The 25,127-nt window shown below is 40.0% G+C and overlaps 1 protein-coding gene across 1 annotated transcript in view; it reads left to right on the forward strand.

The window, feature by feature from the left end:
• Nucleotides 1–10,368: 10,368 nt before the first annotated feature.
• Nucleotides 10,369–25,127, forward strand: part of LOC308515531 (uncharacterized protein C1orf141 homolog) — a gene marked incomplete at both ends in the record, with an annotated part of 33,328 nt that continues 18,569 nt past the window's right edge. The window contains 2 exons of the mRNA XM_081086060.1: nucleotides 10,369–10,443; nucleotides 18,973–19,133. Coding sequence (XP_080942186.1) covers nucleotides 10,369–10,443; nucleotides 18,973–19,133 — 236 coding nt within the window. The remainder of the gene's footprint in view (nucleotides 10,444–18,972; nucleotides 19,134–25,127) is intronic.

The following is a 25,127-nucleotide window of genomic DNA, read 5'->3' on the forward strand; positions in this document are numbered from 1 at the left end:
CTTGCGGGAGGCAGCTGATCGGTGATTCTCTCTCATCATTGATGTTTCTATCTCTCTCTCCCTCTTCTTTCCTCTCTGAAATCAATAAAAATATTTTTTTAAAAAGACAAATACTGCATGATCCCACTTATATGAAATATCTAAAATAATCAAACTCATAGAAATAGAAAGTAAAATAGTGGTTGCAAGGAGTAGGGAGGAGGAAAAAAAGAGGAGTTGTTATTCAATGGATGTAGTGTTTCAGTTTTGCAAGATGAAAAATTTCTAGAGATCTGTTGCTATATTGAACTACTATATTGAACATTTAAAAGTAGTTAAGATAGTAAATTTTATGTTATTTTTTACCACAATAAAAAGAAGTAATCAATTGTAGTGACTAAACCAAACCAGAATTGCTTCCCCAAAACAGAAGGAATTTTTTGGTTAGAGAGCCTAAGAAACAGTAAGCTGCAGCAGGACCTTTAAGATAACTGCAACAGGGATTCTAAAAAGCCCCTAGGTGTCGCCCTCCACCTGCTGACTCATCTTTTGCACTGTGAATCTGCTTTCTCAGGCTGGCCAACATAGCTGAGTTTAACTCCCAGGTTTTACACCTGAGACTTTCTGCCACAGAAGAAGTGCCTGAAGGTGTCCCTCCAAGTTCAAAATATTGAGAAGAGCTCTAAGTGGCCCAGTTGGCCTCTGGACAAACCGATGACAGGATCTTGTAAAAAAAAATCTTATAAGGGGTCAGGTCTTGTAAGAAGAACCTGGTAAGTCCTATGGGAACCATATGATTGGGAGTGGAATGGGATGGAAGGTATATCAGTTAGCCATTACCACTTTAATGTTGTACAGCAAAGTGCCCCAAACTAGTGGTTTAAAACAATTGTCATTTATTTTCATGGATCTGCATGTTGTCTGGGGGCAGCTCTACTTCAGACTGTGGTGATGAGGGTAGCTATCTTCCATACATTGGTCATCCTTCTGGGAGCAGTAAACTGGCCAGGGCAAATGGGAAACCTCTAAAGTTTAGACTCAGAACCATTCTAACCGATATCATTGAAACAGGAAATTTTAGGGGTGAAAAAGACAGGTTTTAGGAAATTTTAGAAATTAAGGGGACCATGGAAGAAAGACAGGGCTGCAGAGCAGCAGAGCCTATATCTCCATAGAATAGGGAAGCTGAAAAGCTGCAATAGCTACATTTCCATAGAATGAGGGAGCTGGGAACAGCAGAAGGTCTATATTTACAAAATAAAGGGAAAGAAGCCCTTCATCCAGAAGGAGGAGAAGAAAGCCCAAAGGGAATAGGAAAACAATAAGGAAGGAGGGAGGAAACCTCACGTGTCCTATGTGAGGTTCGACCTTTGAGCTCAGAAGTTACTATAGTAACCAGTCCAAGAAAATAGTGACCAATCAGAGGAGATATCAAGGCACCAAGATCTGCAGCCTTTATAAGCCGTAGGGAAAAGGAACTCAGTGGGACTCTTCCACCTCCCCATGTGGGAATCTGTGCTATGAAATTCTTTTCCCCTCCCCATGTGGGAGTCTGTACTTGTTCTTCAATAAATTTCCACCTTTTCTATGCCACCTTCCATCCGTAGATTCCTTCTTTGACACCACCAGACAAGAACCTGGGAACTTGTCTGCCCAGGGAATACAGGGTGTTCCAGTCCAAAAATTCCGTTTCACCATGGATCAAAGCAAGTCACATGGCTAAGCACTTAAGTCAAGGGGAAGAGGAATACTCTCTGTTCATAGTGAAGCTTTAGTTAGAGCAGGATGTAGGGGGTGGGATAGGATGGGGATAAATCATTTAATTTAAAAGAGGGTGGGCATGTGAAGCAGTTCCCAGAGGAAGGCTGAACGTTGGGCATACAAGGTAATAAGTGTCCAGTATAATATTATGTAGATACAAACAGTAAAATATGAAGAAGTAGATTTTATTCATCCTCATTGTTAAAATAGAGAACAATTGGAAGAGAACTAGTTAACCCTTACAATGCAACAAGCACTCTACTAGGAATTGAATAAATATCATTTTGAAGGAGAATCAAAGAAGCTATTAACCTGAAATAATATAATCTCCATAAACTCTTTTTTTAAAATTTTTTATTAAGTTATTACATATGTGTCTTTATCCCCACGTTACCCCCTATCCCCCTTACTCATGCCCTCACTCCCTATTGTCCATGTCCATTGGTTAGGCCAGTGGTTCTCAACCTTTCTAATGCCGCGACCCTTTAATACAGTTCCTCATATTGTGGTGACCCCCAATTTCATTGTTACAAATTGAACATAATTAAAGCATAGTGATTAATCACAAAAACAATATGTAATTATATATGTGTTTTCTGATGGTCTTAGGCGACCCCTGTGAAAGGGTCGTTCAACCCCCAAAGGGGTCACGACCCACAGGTTGAGAACCATTGGGTTAGGCCTATATGCTTGCACATAAGTTCTTTGGTTGATCTCTCCCCCTTACCCCCACCCTCCCCTACCTTCCCTCTGAGGCCCAAGGGTCCGATCGATGCCTCTCCTGCCTCTCCGTCTCTTGATCTGTCCTTGTTCATCAGTTTATGTTGTTCGTTATAGTCCACAAATGAGTGAGATCATGTGGTATTTATCTTTCTCTGACTGGCTTATTTCACTTAGCATAATGCTCTCCAGTTCCATCCATGCTATTGCAAATGGTAAGAACTCCTTTTTTACTGCAGCATAGTATTCCATTGTGTAGATGTACCATAGTTTTCTAATCCATTCATCTACTGATGGGCATTTAGGCTATTTCCAAATCTTAGCTATGGTGAATTGTGCTGCTATGAACATAGGGATGCATATATCCTTTCTAGTTGGTGTTTCTAGTTTCTTGGGGTATATTCCTAGAAGTGGGATCACTGGGTCAAATGGGAGTTCCATTTTCAGTTTTTTGAGGAAACTCCATACGGTTCTCCACAATGGCTGCACCAGTCTGCATTCCCACCAGCAGTGCAGAAGGGTTTTTTTCTCCACATTCTCTCCAGCACTTGTTGTTTGTTGATTTGTTGATGATAGCCAGTCTGACAGGTGTGAGATGGTACTGCATTGTCGTTTTGATTTGCATCTCTCGGATGATTAGTGACTTTGAGCATGTTTTCATATGTCTCTTGACCTTCCTTCTGTCTTCTTTTGAAAAGTTTCTATTTAGATCCGTTGCCCATTTTTTGATTGGGTTGTTTACCTTCCTTTTGTTTAGTTGTATGAGTTCCCTGTAAATGTTAGTATACTGCCATCAAGTGGTGGGAGTTTTTAAAAGTATTTTTTTTCTCTGCATTTTATTCTTTTGAAACTACAGTTTTCTTCTGAAATTTCATTTTATTCTATTGACATTACACACACACACACACACACACACACACACACACACACACACACGGTTATTTATTGGTCCATGTTGATGTCCTGCTCATATCCCCTCAGTTCACTCTGTGGTCACTTGCAGCTCCATGGAATTCCTTTATGTGCCAAGGGCATCTTACCTCAAGCAAGAGAACATATTCTTGCTTGTACCATAAAACCCTTCAAATCATTTTTTCTTATTTATAAAGAAATCACTTATTTGCTCTTTAAGGCTCTCCAACATATTCCATTTATTTCTCTCCCCCCCCCCCCTTGGTCTCTTCCTCCTACCTTGACAGAAACACTCCTCCACCCATTTGTCTGTTTTTTTTCACTAGTGTACTCTGACTATAATAATTTTTTTTCTAATTTAGTTTGAGTATTTTTTACCAGTTTAAACTAATAAAACAGATTTCTTAGAACTTTTCTTTAAAGTAACAGAATCCCTTGCAAAATGTTTTGAATAAAAGCATATATTTTTTAAAAATCATCTTAAACTGGTTTTCATTAGTGGTCCTAAAAAGTTGACAAAATAAATTTGGAATTACAATAATATTTTCAACTCTAAGTTAATCTAAGCAGAAATTCTATGTTCAGCTCAGCATCAGAGATTCTATTTTAATTCAGTTGGATGTATCCTCACTAGTTTTGAGCAATAAAAATGTTTACATCTGATTTCATGAGTCATAAGAGCAACTAATATATTATTTCTACTCCAGGATATAATCTGTATTTAGGAGTCTTGAAGTCAAAATTAATATGTCTTGTTCATTTCAGATATTTTCTGCCTTAGGATCAAAACCAATTGCTTATATTGAATTTGTAAAATATCTTTGAGAGCAGATGAACTGGAGAGGTTCAAGCTTGTAGTCACAAAAAAGTGTCGTGGCTCTTCCCTCAGATGAAAGTGCCACAACCTGGACTAGAGAATAGAAGCATTTTAAAGGGATTACTATCAAATTATCAACAATGTTCTTTTTGTCTATTCTCAGCTTTTCTATTTTTAATATAATAATTGAAATCATTAAATTAATTTTTTCATCTTTAGCTTTGTGGATGAAAAGGGGTTCTACAAAAAGTAACCTCACAGAGTGACTTGATCACATTTCCTAAATGGGCAGGCCATGGTGGGCAGTCATGCCCCAGGCATATAACTTCTTTAGTAAAAGATTAATCTTTACCTTAAGCCCTGTCCACTGTTTCTGTGCATGTAAGTTAACAAGCTTTCTAAATGCCTCCTTTCGGGCCCCTCAGAAGAGAAACCACCCTCAAGAGACCACATAATCTTCTTAACTCTCCTGTCAAACAATCCCCACCTTCCTTTCTCCCACCTTCGTGTAATCTTCCTTACAGTCCCTCCTAAATTCCAAATGCATAAAAGAAGCAGCAAACTGCCATTTTAAGAAGCATTTTCTCAGTCTATTGAGATCTTGCTTCCAGGCATATCCTGTTCGGCTCAAATAAAGTTTTATAAAAATTCTCTTTAGGTTTGTGTACTTGACAGCTTTGTGTACTTTTGTAAAAACTTTTTTGAATGCCAAATGAAAAGACATTTCAAAACGTTTAAAAGAGGCTTTTGACTTTTCAAATCCCACAAGAAGAAAAAAATACTTTGGGCCATATGAAGTATTTGAATACCTTAGCTCCAAAAATAATACATATTTATATATAGTCTCTGTGATGCATAGTCTTTGTGCATTTAAAAAAAAACAAAAGAGTACAAAGTAAATAATTTCAAAGCTATCATTTCACCACCCTAAAATACCATCTTTTAAGACTACTTTAGTACAGGTCTTTTCTGTGGACAGAGACCCTTATTTGATTTTGTTGTGTTTTTTTTAAAATCATTATATGTGTTAAAATCTTATCTGATTCTTTCAATTAACACAATATCATAAACATTTTTCTATATCTTTTAAATCACATTTAAAAGCTACATCACATGTGACATCCTATGGCTAGACAAAAATTTTGATAAGAAAATCTAAAAATAGTAGTAAAGATCATATTTCATTTTTTTAAATGAAATATTTTATTTGTTTGTTTGTTCGTTAATCCTTATTTGCAGATATTTTTTCCATGGCTTTTCAGAGAGCATAGAAGGGAGGGAGGGAGAGAAGGGAGAGAAACATCAATATAAGAGAGACACATAGACCAGTTGCCTCCGCAGGTGCCCCAACTAGGGTCAGGGAGCCAACCTGAAATCCAGGTATGTGCCCTTGACAGGGAATCAAACTCAAGAGCATTCAATGTGGAGATGTGGGGATTGCTGATGCTCTAACCGCTGAGTCACGCAGGCCAGGATGGCTTTATGATCTTGATCAGCATGCTTAACGTCTCTGAGTTCAAGTTTTAATCTATAAAATGAAGACTAAATGAGACAATGTATGTGATATTCAGTACAGTATTTGACATGTAATAAATTTAATAGCTGGGATTTCAACAACTAAATAATAGGTAATTGCTATTATCCTGCTTTTAATTTTTCACACCATTATAAAGAATGTTACATTAACATCATTGTTCCTAACTCTTTGAGAATTTCTATTATTAATTTCTAAATATAAATTTTTGGAAGTAGAATTGCTGGGTCAAAAATTATATATATTTTTGAAAGTTTTATATAAGTTGTAAATAAACATCCTAACAATTTACACGTCTGCCAATAGAGCATAGGTGCTCATAGGTCTCTGCTCCTTCCCCCTTCTTGCCAATACTGTGTAAGGGAAGAGTTATATTTTGTTGTTTCAATACATATAACTTTGAATATTTTGTTGATATTAAAATATAATTAATGGTCATTTATAGATATTCTTTTGCAAATGGACTATTTATATTCAATACACTTTTTTTTCTTTGTGTTTATCCTTTTCTTAACAATTTGTAAGATTTTTAAGAATGCTCTATTTACACATATTGAACAGTTTTCCAAGTTTAGCATGTTTGGAAATTTCGTTGTTTTTTTTAACTTGCAGAAATGTATAATATTTTTGAAGTCAGGTCTAACAATCTGTTACTTTAACTATTGTGGTTTTGTGTGTATAACAAGTAAAACATTTTAAGATGCTATCCAAAGAAATATACTTAAAGTTGTGGTCTTTATTAGGAGGCAAGAATTTAGAGGAAAGTTTAGTATTTAATAATTCAAACATTTGAGAATATGTATTTTCTTAGTACTGTAAAATTAGGTTTAGGTAGCACTTTTGAACTGTGTTGTGTGGACTTTGGGGGGGGGTAGGGAGAAAGTTAGGGGCACAGAAATGTAATGAAAGTTTTTAGTATCTGCTTTTTGCTAGACATTGTGCTTGGTGCTTCAGATTGCTAAATCATTTAATTCTAAGAACAGCCCCATGAGATCAGTAATCTATCCATTTTATGGTTTCTCTTCATTTGACAAATATTTGTTGAGCACAGTATTTAGACTTCATTTTATAGAAAATAAAAAATAAATCCAAATTGGTCTATACATAAAGAGAGTTTATTTCATCGTGTAAACTGAAAAGTTCTAGCAGTAACTCTAGCTTCAGTGGGAGCTTGACCCAGGGGATTTTGTATTGTTTGTTTGATTTTTTTTTACAGTCCAGAAGGTTCTAACTGTAAAATAGTGCTCTGCTTTCAAAAGTAACTTTTAAACTTGATATTGTTATTTTTAGTAAGGACTCAGACTCTAATGTGCTTATAGGGTTTGCCCTGCAACCTTGAAATTGTTCATTGATATAGCCAAGTCTTTGCAATGAGGCCTATGGATGACTTATGGTGAGAGTCACTGGGACTTTTATTCTGCCCTAGTTGGCCAGTTCTCTATTTCATTGTGTTCTTTTTTTAAAAAAAAAAACAAAAAACTGTCATTACTGTCAGCGAGTAATTAAGAACATGAACCCAAATTTCCTTTGAAAATCATTTTACTGAATTTAGATTTGGCAAGAACCACATATTAAAATAATTCACTCAATTTCATATTTTATCCCCACAGTAAATCATCATGAATTAACATCATCTATTACAGATAAGCTGAGATTACTCCCCATAAAATGTTATACTTGGAAACATCTCCAGATTCAATTGTCATTTTCAGATCCTGGTTAGGTGCTGAGATTCAGAGGTGGGTAAGTCAATTGTTGCTTTCAATGAGCTTCAATACAGTGAGAAAGAGATTTGTCAGAGAGTGAATCTCCATAGCATGATGCCAAGTTCTATGGTGAAGCACAGATATGCTTGAGGAAACGGCAGAGTGTATCCAGGGAATAGGAGTAGTAGAGTATTGCAGAAGACAGGATATGGTAGGAGACTAATTGGAAAGACAGACAACCAGATCCTCGACAGTCTTTTCTTGAAACATCTTGTATGTCATCTGAAGAGTTTATGAGTTATTCTGCAGGTGATGGGGAGCAAGTTGAGGTTTGTGGCCTGGAGCTGGATTTGATCAGTGTCCTGTTTAAGGAACACAGTTCTGCTGGCATTTTGAAGGATTAATAATTGAGAGATAAGGAGGGGAAGGATAAGGAGACAGTACAGTACAATAACCTAGGGGAGGGAAAGTGAAAACCAGAAGGTCTGAAGGAAGACGATGGCAATGGAAATAAAAGTAAGGATTTGAAAGGTCTTGTCCAGTTGGGGTCAACATTGCCTCATTGTTCATGGAATTATGTGAAAGACTGTTGACCCATTCTGACCTCAAAATTCTATGAGTTAGTCTTCTCTGACCACAGAAGAACCCTATACTCTCAGAAGAGGGCGTTTTCCCACAACTCTAAGAATATATAAGAATGCTTCAGACCTATCTCTACATATTTAAGAAGTGAGATCATCTCTCCCACGCACCTATTATATCAGTTGAAATGAAGATAATTAGATCGATTTACTTAAGCACAAACTAATTTTGGTTTTTTGTGAGTTTCCAATTTGGAAACAAAGTAATGCTTATCACAGTAGTCTCCCTAAATAGGAGGCCTACACTTGTGCTTTATAGGACAGCACATTCTAGTTTCTGTTCACTGAGCTCAGAATAAGAATTTAATAGAAAACTGAGAAGTAAAACTGTGAGAAAACTAGAGAAGGAAAGGAAGCAAGATAATCAAATGACATGGTACAGAAGATACTGAATTGCCATATCAAAATAGAAGATACTGACTTGCTGAATAAATTCTTATTGTTTCCTAAGTTACAAGGATTTAGAGTAATTGAAGAAATATACTGTGAAGGAAAAAAGTAGGCCATCAGATACATGGATATCATTGGTGATTGCATGTGGCAGGTATGATGAAAAATAACAAAACGACATACAGATGAAGAACATGCATTTTGCAGCACTAATAGATAATATCACATATCTTATTCCTAACTTGTAAGTATATCATTACTTATATTTATTTCTTTTATTTTCCAAACATTTATATGTTGCCAGGACTGGCCAGTAGACCCTGAGTGAAAGATGAATGGATTACTCTGACATGATGTTTGCTGTGAAAGAGAGGGCTAAGGGACTGCCTGGCTAAAGGAACCAGACAGCCTCAATTGCCTGCCTCGTTAGGCTTTTATTGTAGCAGCAGTTTGAGATAAAGTTTATCTTTTAAATACAACCAGTAGGGTACGTAATATTGGGAGGACACATGTGTCTGTAATGTCCTTTAAGTAAGGACACCTAAAGATTAAGCATAAGGATTCCAGTAAACTCCTGGGGGTCTGCATGTACACAGACTTGTTTGGAAAGGTCAAGGGATAATTAGGGGCACCACCTTTGGCATGCCCCTAAGTCTCGCCTAAGTCGGAATCCCCATAAACAGGGCAGGTGGCCTTCCATACACTTCCCTTTTTCTCCGAATGTCCTCCTTACAAACTTTCCAACCAAGTCTCATGCTTTTCCACAATATGTTACTTACATTCACTCAATTAAACCTCATAACAACCCCATGAAGTATGTACTTTTATTATTCCCATTTTACAGGTGGGGCAACAGAGAGTTTAGGCAATCAGCCCATAGTCACACAGCTGGTAAGTAGCTGAGCCAAAGAGTCAAACCCAGGTATCCTGACTTTAGCATTCATGTTCCTAACTAGACACTATGCTGCCTTTCTAAGTTTGAAGATGGGAGAGAAAGCAATGTTCTTTAATACTATGGTTTGATCTAGAAGGGCCTCAGCAGAACTCTATTAAAGATTTGTGTATTCTCATAAGTGTAAATGCAGGCTAAAAGAAGTCATAGCATTTACAGTTGTCCATTTCCTCTATTGCTGATGGTTAATTCATTCATTCAGGTTGTTAGGTATTAGGGATGCAAAGATGAATTAGGCATGGTTTCTACCTTTAAGAAACACATAGTATAAAGGGGGAATAGAAGTGCCATATTAACAGTCTTGGATCACTGATCATTAAATTTTAATGCAACTGATTATATAAATGTGAACTCTTCACATTTACTTTTATTAAAATATATTATGACAGCCCTGACCAGTTTGGCTCAGTGATAGAGCGTCAGCCTGCGGACTCAAGGGTCCCAGGTTGGATTCTGGTCAAGGGCATGTACCTTGGTTGTGGGCATATCCCCAATAGGGGATGTGCAGGAGGCAGCTGATAAATGTTTCTCTCTCATCGATGTTTCTAACTCTCTATCCCTCTCCCTTCCTCTCTGTAAAAAATCAATAAAATATATTTTTTAAAAAATATATTATGACAAAAGAAAGTAGATATAAATCATGCTGTATATTAAAGTATGAGTCACATCTGCTTCTCATACGGTAATCTTGAATTTTCTTCAACTCAACTTTATCATACATTTAAAAATTCCTAGGGCCCACACACATCTGAAAGTTCTGATTATGTGATTTACAACCTAAAAGTTTTGACCTCTAAAATTCTATGATTTATTCCATGATCTATCTATACAGTTTTTTATTTTTTACCTAAAACAGTAAAATAAAGGCGAGTCTCTTAATTTATGCCTAAATAGTCAATGATATGTTTAAATTGTTTGATTTTTCTCCTTTTTAAATAGGAATTTACTGACTGACAATGGCAGAAAAAATTGTAGAGAAGTTAGAAATTCTAAACCAGCAAGCAAAGATACTCTTGGCCAGAAGAATAAAGGTTTGTAAAATAAAAGCTAATATTTAATTTAAGTATTAAAAGATTGTCATTTCCAATGTGAATGATTATTTTTACTTTTTAGTTAATATGAAGATATAAATTAATTTGTAAAAAACAAATGAGTATATTGAGTCATCTATGCAAGTGGAATCTATAAAGAAATAATTAGATATAAGGTAACTTCTAGATAGGTGCCATATTAAGTTACAATATATTTAAACTGCTTAGGATACTAGGCAGTCAAATAGTAAATGTGACACCTGTTATTCTTACTAATATGTTAAACATGTTAAAAATTATTTACTTGGTGCCTGACCAGTGTGGCTCAGTAGCTAAGCATTGACATATGGACCAGGAGGTCACAGTTCAATTCCCGTCAGGACACATGCCCAGGTTGTGGGGGTTTTTTTTGTTTGTTTGTTTGTTTGTTTTTTTGTGTGTGTGTGATTAACTATCCGCCTGGCACTTAGTTAAGGGGTTCTATCCCCTCCCTCACTTCAGGGAAAAATCCCTACCTGGGGAAACAACCCCTCTCGGAGAGGTGACCTTAGTTAAAACACATAGCGCTAAGGAGAGCAAACATATTAAGAACAGTATGCTATATACGCCAGGTCCCTTGAAACATATGCTGTGCAGATGTTTCTTTTTTTTTTTTTTAATTAAATCTTTATTGTTCAGATTATTACATTTGTTCCTCTTTTTTCCCCCCATTACTCCCCTCCTCCCAGTTCCCACCCCACCATCCGCCCTCACTCCCCACCCACTGTCCTCATCCATAGGTGCACGATTTTTGTCCAGTCTCTTCCCGCATCTCCCACACCCCTTTCCCCCCCAAGAATAGTCAGTCCATTCCCTTTCTATGTCCCTGATTCCATTATGATCACCAGATTATTTATTCACTTGATTCTTAGATTCACTTGTTGATAGATGCATATTTGTTGTTCATAATTTGTATCTTTACCTTTTTCTTCTTCTTCCTCTTCTTAAAGGATACCTTTCAGCATTTCATATAATACTGGTTTGGTGGTGATGAACTCCTTTAGCTTTTCCTTATCTGTGAAGCTCTTTATCTGACCTTCAGTTCTGAATGATAGCTTTGCTGGATAAAGTAATCTTGGTTGTAGGTTCTTGGTATTCATCACTTTGAATATTTCTTGCCACTCCCTCCTGGCTTGCAAAGTTTCTGTTGAGAAATCAGCTGACAGTCGTATGGGTATTCCCTTGTAGGTAACTGGGTTTCTTTCTCTTACTGCTTTTAAGATTCTCTCTTTGTCTTTTGCTCTTGGCATTTTAATTATGATGTGTCTTGGTGTGGTCCTCTTTGGATTCCTTTTGTTTGGGGTTCTCTGCGCTTCCTGGACCTGTAAGTCTATTTCTTTCACCAGGTGGGGGAAGTTTTCTGTCATTATTTCTTCAAATAGGTTTTCAATATCTTGCTCTCTCTCATCTTCTGGCACCCCTATAATTCGGATGTTGGTACGCTTGAAGCTGTCCCAGAGGCTCCTTACACTATCTTCGTATTTTCGGATTCTTTTTTCATTTTGCTTTTCCGGTTGGGTGTTTTTTGCTTCTTCACGTTTTGAATCTTTGACTTGATTCTTGCGCTCCTCTGGTCTGCTGTTGGGAGTCTGTATAATATTCTTTATTTTAGTCAGTGTATGCTTAATTTCTAGTTGGTTCTTTATCACAACATCGAGGGTCTCATTAGATTTCTTGAGGATCTCATTACATTCATTGGTGGTCTCACCAGTCTTTTCGAGGGCCTTACTAAGTTTATCGGCAGCTTCTAGACAGTTCTTGAGAGACCTTAAAAGTGTGGTTTTGAGCTCTATATCTTCCATTTCTGACATTTGCGTCCTGTTTCTTTGTCTCCACATTTTTTTATCTTTTCTTGGTGCACCCCCTAGTGGTCTTTGTGTGCAGTCTTGTTGTAATTAAGCCTTGATTGTTGTCGGCAATACCAGGGGTGATTTGACCTCCAGGCTACCTGGCTATGAGAGTCCAGGTTGTGGTCTTGATCCCCAGTAAGGGGCATGCAGGAGGCAGCTGATCAATGATTCTCTCTCATCATTGATGTTTCTGTCTCTCTCTCCCCTCTTCCTACCTCTCTGAAATAAATAAAAATGTTTTTAAACAATTATTTACTTGGTTTATTAAAAGGAAGAAAATATTTGGTATTTGGTATAGTTACCAAATTAAAAATAAATAAGATTTATAGAAATTAATCTAAGTAAAAAGGTAAGACTCCTATAAAATTCAATAAATGAAGGGTGATAAAGAACAACAAAGAATAATAAATCCTCACAAAACAGATTTTTAGTAGATATGAACAATTTAATTTGTTTACACAAAAACTTGCAAAATAATACAACAATGTGAATAAATGAGGCATAGATAAGAGCATGCAGGAGAAATCCAGGAAGACACCACAGGGAGGAACTCAAGTGAATAAACATCTTTATGAAGGTGGATTGCCTCTCTTTGCTTTATTAATGACCAAGAATGAGATAACAATATGTAAATCACTTTGGTAATTGCTTTTTTAAAAAAATAAATCTTTATTGTTCAGATAATTACAGTTGTTCCTCTATTTACCCCCCATAGCTCCCCTCCACCCAGTTCCCACCCCACCCTCTACCCTTACGCGCCCCCCCCCCCCCCCCGCCACTGTCCTCATCCATAGGTGTACGATTTTTGTCCAGTCCCTTCCCACACCCCCCTCACCCCTCTCCACCCCCCCCCCGAGAATTGTCAGTCCACTCCCTTTCTATGCCCCTGATTCTATTATATTCACCAGTTTACTCTGTTCATCAGATTTTTTATTCACTTGATTTTTAGATTCACTTGTTGATAGATATGTATTTGTTGTTCATAATTTTTATCTTTACCTTTTTCTTCTTCCTCTTCTTAAAGAACACCTTTCAGCATTTCATATAATACTGGTTTGGTGGTGATAAACTCCTTTAGCTTTTTCTTATCAGTGAAGTTTTTTTTCTGACCTTCAATTCTGAATGATAGCTTTGCTGGATAAAGTAATCTTGGTTGTAGGTTCTTGCTATTCATCACTTTGAATATTTCTTGCCACTCCCTTCTGGCCTGCATAGTTTCTGTTGAGAAATCAGCTGACAATCCTATGGGTACTCCCTTGTAAGTAACTGACTTTTTTTCTCTTGCTGCTTTTAAGATTCTCTCTTTGTCTTTTGCCCTTGGCATTTTAATTATGATGTGTCTTGGTGTGGTCCTCTTTGGATTCCTTTTGTTTGGGGTTCTCTGCACTTCCTGGACTTGTAAGTCTATTTCTTTCACCAGGTAGGGGAAGTTTTCTGTCATTATTTCTTCAAATAAGTTTTCAATATCTTGCTCTCTCTCTTCTTCTGGCACCCCTATAATTCGGATGTTGGTACGCTTGAAGTTGTCCCAGCAGCTCCTTACACTATCTTGATATTTTTGGATTCTTTTTGCTTTTTGCTTTTCCGGTTGGGTGTTTTTTATTTCTTCGTATTTCAAATCTTTGACTTGATTCTTGGGATCCTCTTGTCTGCTGTTGGATCTCTGTATATTATTCTTTATTTCAGTCAGTGTATGCTTAATTTCTAGTTGGTCCTTTTCATATCCTGAGGGTCTCACTAAATTTATCGGCAGTTTCTAGGAAATTCTTGAAAAACCTTAAAAGTGTGGTTTTGAACTCTAAATCCAGTAGTTTACTTTCCTCCATTTCTGTCATTTGTGATCGATTTCTTTGTCTCTGCATTTTTTATGCGTCCCTGTGTTGATAGAGTGACTTTGTGTGCTAGGTGTCCTACAGGGCCCAGTGGCTCAGCCTCCCCAATTACCTGAGGTAGACATTCTTGGTGCACCCCTTTGTGGGCTTTGTGCACAGTCTTGTTGTAGTTAAGCCTTGATTGTTGTAGGTATCATTGGGAGGAATTGACCTCCAGGCCAATTGTCTGTGAGAATCAGCTGTGTCTGCGGTGGGAGAACTTCTGTGCTGAAGACACCCTTCTGGGGCAAGACTTGCTTCAGTGGGGCTTTGGTGCTCACTGAGTCTGCCCCCTGAGTGTGTCCCTTATGGATCTGAGGAGTTGTAATTGAATGGTCCCACTCTGAGCACTGGGTACACAGGCTCCTGGATCTCTAAGGAGGTGTTAGTTTAGCCTGTGCCTGAGGCTACCCAGCAGTAGCTATGGAGAGATCTGCAGGTTCCTCTTCCTTGTTTGGGTTTTGGAGGTGCCCAGATGAGGCCCAGCTGTGAAGCAATGCAAGCTGCTGTGGGGCCTTGGGCCTTCTTTTGGATGTTCTGGGTCTTTCTGACCCAGCTGCAGTTTGTTAGGTAATTTTAGATCTCAAAGGGCCAGCCCATTCATATGCAAAGGCCTCTGCCCACAGCTTGGGTGGTGTGGGGTCTCAGGGAATCAACAGGGAGGAGCAAACAGCTATGGCTGCTCCTCAGTCCTGCCCTAAGACGTCCCGGGTCTCAGTGTCCTGGTAATTGCTGCAAGCACCTCTGATAGAAAGCCGCCCTCTAGTTCCGCCCACTACCAGACAGTCCAGTTTCTCACCGTATGAGTCTGGGTCCCCAGAGGCTCGCCCAGAACTGGAGTCAGGGCCATTGGGAGCTTGTGCCTCCCTCCTGATCGCAAAAGACACTGGCCAGCCTGTTGCCAACCCCTTTCCACACATGCTCAAGCCTCTGTACCTCTGCACTTTACTTCCGCACCTCCTCTGAGTCTCAGTGTGCTTTTCTCTTTCCTTCTAGTTGTAGAATTTCCACTCAGCCAGCCTTCCTGTGGTTCTGGATGATGTCTGTTTTGTCTTTTAGTTGTATTTTTGAAGTGGTTGTGCGAGGCAGCAATTTCAGGTGTTTACCTATGCCACCATCTTGGTTTCTCCCTAGTAATTGCTTTTTTAATTTTTTAAAACTTTTTTATTTTGAAATAATTATAGACTCACAGGAAGTTGAAGAAACAGTACAAAGAGTCCCATATACCTTTCACCCAGTCACCCCTGTTAGTGACACCTTATACAGTGCTGTATCTTGACTGTGGTGCTGGTTACACACATCTATAATGAGATAAAATTGTACAATGTCAAAACCAGTATGAGTCACAACTGATATTGACAACTCTGGCATATTACTATTAATCAGACTACAGACTTTATTCAGTTTTCCCCATTTTAACCTGCATTCATTTGGTCATTTGTATGTGTAGCTTTATGCAATATTATCAAAATACAGCATGTTTACATCACCACAAAAGAACTCCTTCGTGTTACTTCTTTGTATTTGTATCCATACCCTCACCCCATTCCCTGTCTCTGTCCCTGACAAGGGCTAATCTGTTCTCTATCTCTATAGTAATGTTGTAATTTTGAGAATGTTGTCTATACCAATAATAGCCTAGGGCCATCACGACCAGACAGATGACCATCACCAGGAAGTGCATGGAGCACCTCTGGGTCCTGCCCCCACATCCCACAGGCTCCTATCACAGCAAGGCTGGCAGCCTGGTAGTGGGGCAAGGCAGGCAAGGAGAGCAGGGCCTGGCTGCCAGGCACCATGGCAAGCGAGCGAGCAGGCCCGTAGACAGCAGGGTCGGCCAGCTGCAGCACGCTGACAGTCCCGCCTCTGTGCATGAGCTGCAGAGGAAACACCTTTTCTGACTGCTCATTGGCTAAGCTCCTCATACACCACTCACAGTGTTCTTAGTGACTTGCCTAATAAGAATCCAAGAAGGCGCCCTAGCCAGTTTGGCTCAGTGGATAGAACGTCAGTCTGCGGACTCAAGGGTCCCAGGTTCAATTCCGGTCAGGGGCATGTACCTTGGTTGTGGACGCATTCCCAGTAGGGGGTGTGCAGGAGGCAGCTAATGGATGTTTCTCTCTCATTGATGTTTCTAACTCTCTATCCCTCTCCCTTCCTCTCTGTGGAAGATCAATAAAATATATTAAAAAAAAAAAGAATCCAAGAAGGTGATCTAGGGTTTTTCCACCTCACTCCTGGAGGAAAAAACAAAGGTCCACTGCTAGAGGTGCTAAGAATTGTCATATCCTGCCCTAGCCAGTTTGACTCAGTGGGTAGAGCCTCGGTCTGCTGACCGCAGGGTCTGGGTTCAATTCTGGTCCAGGGCATGTACCTAGGTTGCAGACTCCTCCCTGGCCAGGGCCCAGGTCAGGGCTGATGCAGGAGGCAACCAATCGAAGTGTCCCTCTCACACTGATGTTTTTCTCTGTCTTTCCCTCTCTCTTCTACGCTCTCTAAAAATCAATGGAAAAATATCCTCAGGTGAGGAGAGAAAGGAAGGAAGGAAGGAAGGAAGGAAGGAAGGAAGGAAGGAAGGAAGGAAGGAAAGAAGGGAGAAAGGGAGAAAGAAAGCAAGAAAGAAAGCAAGAAAGCAAGAAGAAAGGAAGGAAGGAAGGAAGGAAGGAAGGAAGGAAGGAAGGAAGGAAGGAAGAAAGGAAGAAAGGTCATATCTTATGAAAGAGACATCTTGAAAATGCCTAAAGAAAGTTGTCATTTTTTTGTGGTGAAGGGACTGGAATTCATGTCAATGAAAACACCTTGGTGGCTGTGGTGGCTGGCAGTGGCAGCAGCGGAGTGATGGGGGCTGTGCCTTCCCCTGATCAGCCCTGTCACCTCATGCAGAGGGAGGCCAGATTGTGTCAGTAGGACATTCCCTGAAGGCTCCTGGATTGGAGAGGGTGCAGGTCAGGCTGAGGGACACCCCGGCTCCTGTGCACAAATTTTGTGCACCAGGCCTCTAGTATAATCATTCAGTATGTAAACTTTTTAAAAATACATTTTTATTGGTTTCAGAGAGGAAGGTAGAGGGAGAGAGATATAAAAACATCAATGATGAGAGAGAACCATTGATCGGCTGCCTCCTGCACACGCCTACACTGAGGATGGGGCCCATAACCTAGGGCACATGCCCTCACTAGGAATTGAACCATGACCTCCTGGTTCATAGATCGATGATCAATCACTGAGCTTTGTCAGCCAGGCAGTACGTAAAATTTTGACATTGATTTTTTTAATTAATCATAATGCCCTTGAGGTCCATCTAAGATCTTCAATAGCTTTATTATTATAAATAATATATAAATTTTATTGCTGAGTAGTATTCCATTATATGAATATACAGAGTTTCAGTTACTCACCCATTGAAGGACATATGGATTGTGTGCAGGTATTTTGCTTTTAGAAATAAAGCTGCTAAAAAATAAGATAAAATAAAGCTGCTATGAATATTTTTTACAGGTTTTTAAATAAACAGATTTCTTTGGAGTGAATGCCCAAGAGTGATTGCTGGTGAAATCTGCCTCTTAAACTCAACAAGGTCAAGGCCACAAGGTGTGGTTTGAGTTCCCCCTCCCGGTGCCTCAGCCTGGAAACTGCCTCCAAGTTGAAGCTGGGCTATCGTACGGTTTACCTCATTTGTTTCCCTTTTTTTCAGGGATTGTGGCTCTGCTTGTTTTCTAATGCCTGCTTACAGTTGTCTTCCTATATTTTGTCTTGTTTTCTAGTAGTTTGAAGCAGAAAGGCAATTCCCATAGTGCTTAATCTAACTTTATTGGCAGAAGCAAAAATTCTCATATCCTTTGATTTGCTTTAAATTTTTTTTTTATCTCTTTGTTCCTCTGTGCTGTTCTTTGAGAGAATTTTTTTTAGAAGATTTTTGGCTCTTAACTCACTCTTTAGCACTCCTTATTCCCCTTCAGTCCATCTATATAAATATTTGAACAAAGTTCTTCTTTGATTGCTTCCTAACTCTAGTACTGGTTCATGCTACTAGACAAATCATGTGATTCATCACATGTGTCGTGACAGGAAGAGGAACAGGTTGGAGAAACCAGCCTGCTATGGTTCCAATAACTCTACATATCAATATTGACTTTCCTAAAGATATAGGTTGTTCCTAATTTCTGAATTTGGAAATTAGGAGGGAGCCTTCACCGTTATCTAGTCCAGCGGTTCTCAACCTGTGGGTCATGACCCCTTTGGGGGTCGAACGACCCTTTCACAGGGGTCACCTAAGACCATCAGAAAACACATATATAATTAAATATTGTTTTTGTAATTAATCACTATGCTTTAATTATGTTCAATTTGTAACAATGAAAATACATCCTGCAAATCAGATATTTACATTACGATTCATAACAGTAGCAAAATTACAGTTATGAAGTAGCAACGAAAATAATTTTATGGTTGGGGGTCACCACAACATGAGGAACTGTATCAAAGGGTTGTGGCATTAGGAAGGTTGAGAACCACTGATCTAGTCCAACACCCTTATTTCATATATAGGCAAAGAGCAGCTCAGGTCACACAGCAACGGCATAAAAAAATTGGTGTACAAGGCCCCCAATTTTCAATCTATAATTTTTCCATTATTGACTACACGTAAATTGTGTGTGTGTGTGTGTGTGTGTGTCTGTGAAGGTTAATTTTGTCCTTTCCACACAGGATTTTCCCTATGTGAAGCCCACTCTTTTTTTCACAGTGGTAAAACTTTGTCTTTGTTGCAGAAAAACAGTGTTCAGGGTTACGTAAAGAGGAAGGCTTGTGTTGCACCCCTCACATTTGATTTCCAGTTGGAATCCGAAGAGGCTGTTACTCCTACATCCACATCTATGACAGTATCACAGAGCAGAGAAGACAAGCCACATGTTATTACAAAAACTAAAAGGTAACCATCATAACTACTTCAAACTTTCAACTTGGGGTTTTAAAGTATTACTTTAGATTTGTCTTAGATTATGCATTCTGTACTAATGTCAGCTTTGTCAAACATAGGTGTATTTCATAATGGCTATGAGTTATAACATACTAAATAAGCATTAAACATAGTTTATAAAATATTCATTATATTATTTCACTATTGCAGATAGTAATTACAATTTTGAATTTTTAAAGAAAGGCCTTTCTTGAGCTATGTCTGCCTACAAATTAACGTCAAGATTTTTTTTTTTAAATATATTTTTATTGATTTTTTACAGAGAGGAAGGGAGAGAGATAGAGAGTCAGAAACATCGATGAGAGAGAAACATCGATCAGCTGCCTCCTGCACATCCCCCACCGGGGATGTGCCCGCAACCCAGGTACATGCCCTTGACCGGAATCGAACCTGGGACCTTTCAGTCCGCAGGCCGACGCTCTATCCACTGAGCCAAACCGGTTTCGGCTAACGTCAGGATTTTTTTCAAACTTCAACCAATAGAGGCAAAGGAAAGCCCACTTGATTTGAGAAATCAAAACTAGTTCACTGTTGCTAGACTTGAATGGAATATGGGGGAGAGCTGAAGAAGTGAGGCCAAAGAGGTAAGTAGTAGTAAAGGCCAGATCACCAAAGGCCTTATGAGCCTAGAAACAGCTTTGGTCAAAACCAGTAAGGAGCGACCAAAAGGTTTAAACAGGGCAATGCATAGGCAGATTTGGATCTTAGAAATATCATTAGAAACAGCAAAAGAGGTCATTAAAAATTATGAGGGCTCCTCAGAAAACCTGACCCTTTACTAAATTCATATTACCTCCAGAACCTGCCTCTTCTGGGAGGCATCCCATCTTGCCATGAGTCCTTTTCTAGTCAAAGCAAAATGATTGCTTAAATAGCAGAGTATAAGGCAGAAAGTTTTTATCTTCATATCGAGAATGATATGCTGCTTACATCGGTTAAATTGTATAGATTTAGTTCCTCCAAACCTTGAGCTGCAACTCGGGCTGAAAAGCTATGCTAATTATAACTAAGTTAGGAGTCTCCACCAGTGCTCACAAACCCCACTCCAACACCTAGCCAAGGTGTCGAATCTAATCCACACAGCTTTCAGCTTAGCCTCAACTTGACACCGTGACTGCCACCTCCTACCAGAGACTGTCTGGTAATGGCATGCTCTCTTTTGATCTCTAGCCTCTTGCTATTCAAAGTGTGGCCTTCCCCAGGGTTGTTTTTGGCAGGGGGTGGGGGGGTCGGTAAGAGATCAACCAAAGGACTTGTATGCATGCATATAAGCATAACCAATGGACACAAGACACTGGGGGTAGGGGAGGCCGGGGGAAGGTCAGGCGGGCGGCGGAAGGAGACATATGTACTACTCTTTGTAATATTTTAAGCAATAAAACAAATTTTTTTAAAAAAAGAGAAAATGGGAGGGAAAGCTTCTGAAATTTGAGCGTGCACAGCTCCCATAGCTCCCCACTGGCTGAGTCAGGCACAACAAGTTTGCAGCCACAGGGGCGATTTAGCAGCTAATGAAAAATGCGAGAACGAACAAATGAAGCAGCTACTGCAGTGGGGAAAAGACGTTCATCAAATTCGTTGTCTCTGAGAAACTGAGGCAGCCAGCACAGGCCCCTGCACAGGATGAGGCTTCTGCTTCTAAAGAAACGTCCTGGGGTTAGAGGTGAGGGGGTGCTGCCTTTCCCATCTCAGAGCTCTAGGAGGAGTCTGTGCTCCCCCTCCTGGTATTCTTAACACCCAGAGACCCCTCCCCAGTCCAGGCAGGAATGTTCCTCGCTGACCGCCTCCAGAAAGCAGAGAACAAAGAGGCACTTCTTGACTTCAAGCCTCTAAACCAGTGGTTCTCAACCTTGGCTGCACATTAGAATCACCTGGGAATCTTTCTAAAATCCTGATTTCTGGGCCTCATCCTCTGGAAATTGTTTCTTTGTTATGGGGTAGAGCCACAACATTAGTAACAAAGAAACAGAATTTCCGGAGAATGAGGCCCAGAAATCAGGATTTTGAAAAGATTCCCAGGTGATTCTAATGTGCAGCCAAGGTTGAGAACCACTGCTCTGAACAGACTTGACCACTGCGGGCAAAGACCTGCAGCTGAGAGGGGGCAGGTTCTGGGTGTCGAGGTCCAGAGCGTGGAAGACCTCCTGGGGGAGCAGTGGATCTGGAAGCCTGTGTGCTGGGTCAGAGACACGCCTGCCTCCCACCCTCCCCTGCCCTGCACACAGACGTGCCTGGACTGGGGTGAGGAGGAGGAGGAGAACTAGAGGGAAGGAACACAGTGTTTGTTGGTGGCCATGTAAAAAGGGCTGTGACCTCCCCACCCACTGAGTCACTCCCTAAGGCAGCAGGAGACGGAGGGTCTGAGAGCAGCCACACAGCTTTGTGGCCGTGACCCAGGCACCAGGATGGTGTCCATGCAGTGGGGCTGGGGAGGTGTCAGAGGACCTCACCCCAGAAAGCCCAATAGCTCTTTGTGTGAGAGAGAGAAGGTGGCAGGGCGGGAGGGAGAGAGCAAATTGGACTCCAGAGGCCTCCAGGCCCAGATGAGGAGAATATACCAGGGATCAGCATGGACGTGAGCTCTGAGGTGAGGGTCAGGGGCAGCTGGTGGGGCAGCCCAGACAGAAGATTGAGGCCCAGATGTCCTTGACCTGCTCGGCTCTCTGGCACCTCTGCCTGAGACATACACTGTCTGACATGGAAGCACAACTCCAGAGAAGGGGGGGGGACCTAAGTTAAATAATATTTTGTTTTTGTTTTTTCACTTGGCAGAATGGGGGCTGAAGCTGAAGTTAGGTTTGGTTACTAAACAATAAAGAAAGCAACATTTCTCGCACACCCGACTGTGTGGTCTGAGTTTGCTGCTGCCTATAAACTGAGAAAAAGTTGTAAAATGAAGCACTAATCTCTAGGGTTTAGGTCAGACCGAGGAGTAGTGCCACTCAGCCAGAAGCTGGCTCATGGCTGGCCAGTGCAGGGATGGTGGCAGGAGCTTCTCCCACCTCCGTGGCAGCACTAAGAATGTCCAACTAACAGTTTAGGCCCGACCCTTGGGGGCCTAAGCCTTTAGTCGGACATCCCCTGAGGGCTCCCTGGCTGCCAGAAGGATGTCTGACTGCAAGCTTAAGCCTGATCCCCCAGGGAGTGGGCCTAAATCAACAGGCAGATATCCCCCAAGGGGTCCTGGACTGCAAATGGGCGCAGGCCGGGCTGAGGGACGCACCCTTTCCCCGCCCCAACCTCCCCCCCTCCCACCCTGAGTGCACAAATTTTGTGCACTGGGCCTCTAGTTTCTCAATAAACACCAAACACACTCTTCTCTGCAACTTTTTATAATTGGACATTTTACAAAAGAGCCATGCTCTTTTTAACAAAAGTCTCTTTAAAAAACCACCTGTAATGAGGAATTTTAGTAAGAGAGATGAAGTGACTTTTTTCATTACTTAGGCATTCAGTCCTGGATTATCATGTGAGAATGGCAATTTTACCATGTATAAAATAGTAAGAAATAGAGAATAAGTTAGGGGCAAGTAGATAGATTAAGAATATTTTTTTAATATTTTTATTGATTTCAGAGAGGAAGGGAGAAGGAGAGAAAGATAGAAGCATCAATGATGACAGAGAATCATTGATTGGCTGCTGCCTGCACGCCCCCTCCTGGGGATTGAGCCCGAAACCCAGGGCATGTGCCCTTTACCGGAATCGAACCCGGTACCCTTCAGTCTGTAAGCCGATGCTCTATTCACTGAGCCAAACCAGCTAGGGCTAGATTAAGAATTTTTCCTTACCATCTGTTTCTTGCTCTTAGGGGGAGGTGGGAGCAGATAAGGAGAGGTCAATGGAGGAAAAAGGAGACTTTAATACTTTAAACAATAAAGAATTTAAATTTTTTTTAAAAGAATTTTTTTTAGATCAATGGAAGAATCACTTGACCTTTATAGGTGCTGAAGGAATAAAAACTCACTGAAATGAATAGTCGAGGAGAAATCCCAGGGAGACTCACATGAAGGAGGGAGGTGAGGACAACTAGAAGAGAGGACTCCTGGTTAGGAGTCTTTATAAGAGGAAGCAGAAGAGAACTGTAGATAGTATGTATCTTGAGGACAAATACTGAGGGGCAGGGAAAGGAATTTTTAAAAAGCATTTCAGAATCAAAAACTGAGTAGGGAGATTAAAAAATAGAATACAGTTGTACATTGAATTGATAAGATCAAAGAGAGACACAATCTTACAAAAATTAAAAAAAAAGAAATGGAAATCAGATTGAAAATATGGGTAGTAAGGTTTCAGGATAGTCAATATCTAAATATATACCTAATACATAAGTCAGGAGAGCAAGAAACAGATGGTAAGAAAAATCAAAGAAATATTAGAAAAATATGCCCTTTTTTTAAAAGGCGGACATGAATTTTCAGATCAAAAGGGTTACCAAGTGCAGGCTTATGGGAGAATGAATACCAAAGGCAGGAAAAAGCACTGGTTAGTTACAAAGGAAAGGAAATCAAATGAGTCTCATCTGTCTCATCTGCATCTCTAAAGCTGGGAAGCAGTGAACCATTCTCCGCTTTTGAACAGAATGGCAATCCTGGAATCCTCTGTTTGGATGAATCATCATGTGTATATGAGAAGAGTATTTTTGGACCTGAAAGATTTTAGAATGTCATCTGCCTATGTATTCTTTCTGAGGAACTTACTTGAAGAAGTATTTTATCCAAAATAAAATGTAATGTGAATATGAATAATATAAAGATACAAACTAGGTATCTTTATTATACACAGATGTATCTGAAATTGTTTGTGGTGCCAGAACGAACGCTTGGACTTCCATCTCACAGTGGCTGTCTCATGAAAACATAAAACATCCCAAAGGATTGCCAGTGAAGGGGTTCATAAGAGATTTCCAGTTGGGAAGAGACGGCTTTTAGATTAGCCCCTATGCTTCCATCTGAGCTGTACCCGTCCCTTGGGTTTCTTACCTTCGTGGGCCAGTGCCACTTCAGTGATCTATCCCAGGACGTGCAGCAGCCTCCCTTTAATTCCAGCACATGCAATGCAAACGCAAGGTCTTCACCTATATTTCCTTTAACTCAACTATAATAGAGTATAATCTCACAGGGAATTTTTAAAAACGTAAGAAAAAAATGGGGGGCGGGCATTAAAGGGAAATGAATTTTAAAACATCCTAGTAGTCCAAAATCAATACAACTTACAAAAAATAGATTTATAATTTTATGCTAGTGAATTAACCCACAAAATTTATAATTCCAAGTTTTATTCCTCATATTATATGAAAACCCAGTGCTACAAACACAATTTTTATTTCTAGGCCCTTCTCTTTCTCATTCATTCGTCCTACTGTTGGGAGAAAATTCTTCATAGGTCTCTTGTATTTCTATATATTGTATGAGCAGAGGCACTGGCTGCCTTTGTTTCTGACAATCGTTTCAAGGATGTTTATGTAGCAAACAGCCTTGGAAAATAGAGATAGTACCGTCTTCTGAGCAAGAGCAGGCATGTTACTGTCCATTATAAAAAGTTGGGTTCCCTAAGCTAGGGTTCCATTCCTGTGATATAACCCATTGTGTGTGCAGGTGTCATCTGGCACTCTGCTTGTTGCCCTATTGCTATGAATAACAAATGGTCCTCTGCCTCTGATCCAGGAGTCTCATGTCTTCTGCCAGGATAGATAAAACTTTGACAGGCTAGCTTGTTAGTTTGTAAGGAAGGTCAAGTCTCAGACCTTTCACAGTCCTTCACACCTACTTTTAAGGAAGAAACTTGAGGATAGAATGACAAAAACTTTGACCCTCCTTGTAAATGGTGTGGTAAAAGTTACTATGCCTCAGTGAGTAATAAAACACCTTCCTCCAGGTCCCTGTGCATTTAGAAGGACTGCATATACCCATTTTATCTATCCTACAAGTCTATCTGCTTGTAGGGAGCAGG

Source organism: Myotis nattereri (assembly GCF_964212035.1).
Source record: "Myotis nattereri genome assembly, chromosome: 3".
In the NCBI taxonomy this organism is placed as follows: Eukaryota; Metazoa; Chordata; class Mammalia; order Chiroptera; family Vespertilionidae; genus Myotis; species Myotis nattereri.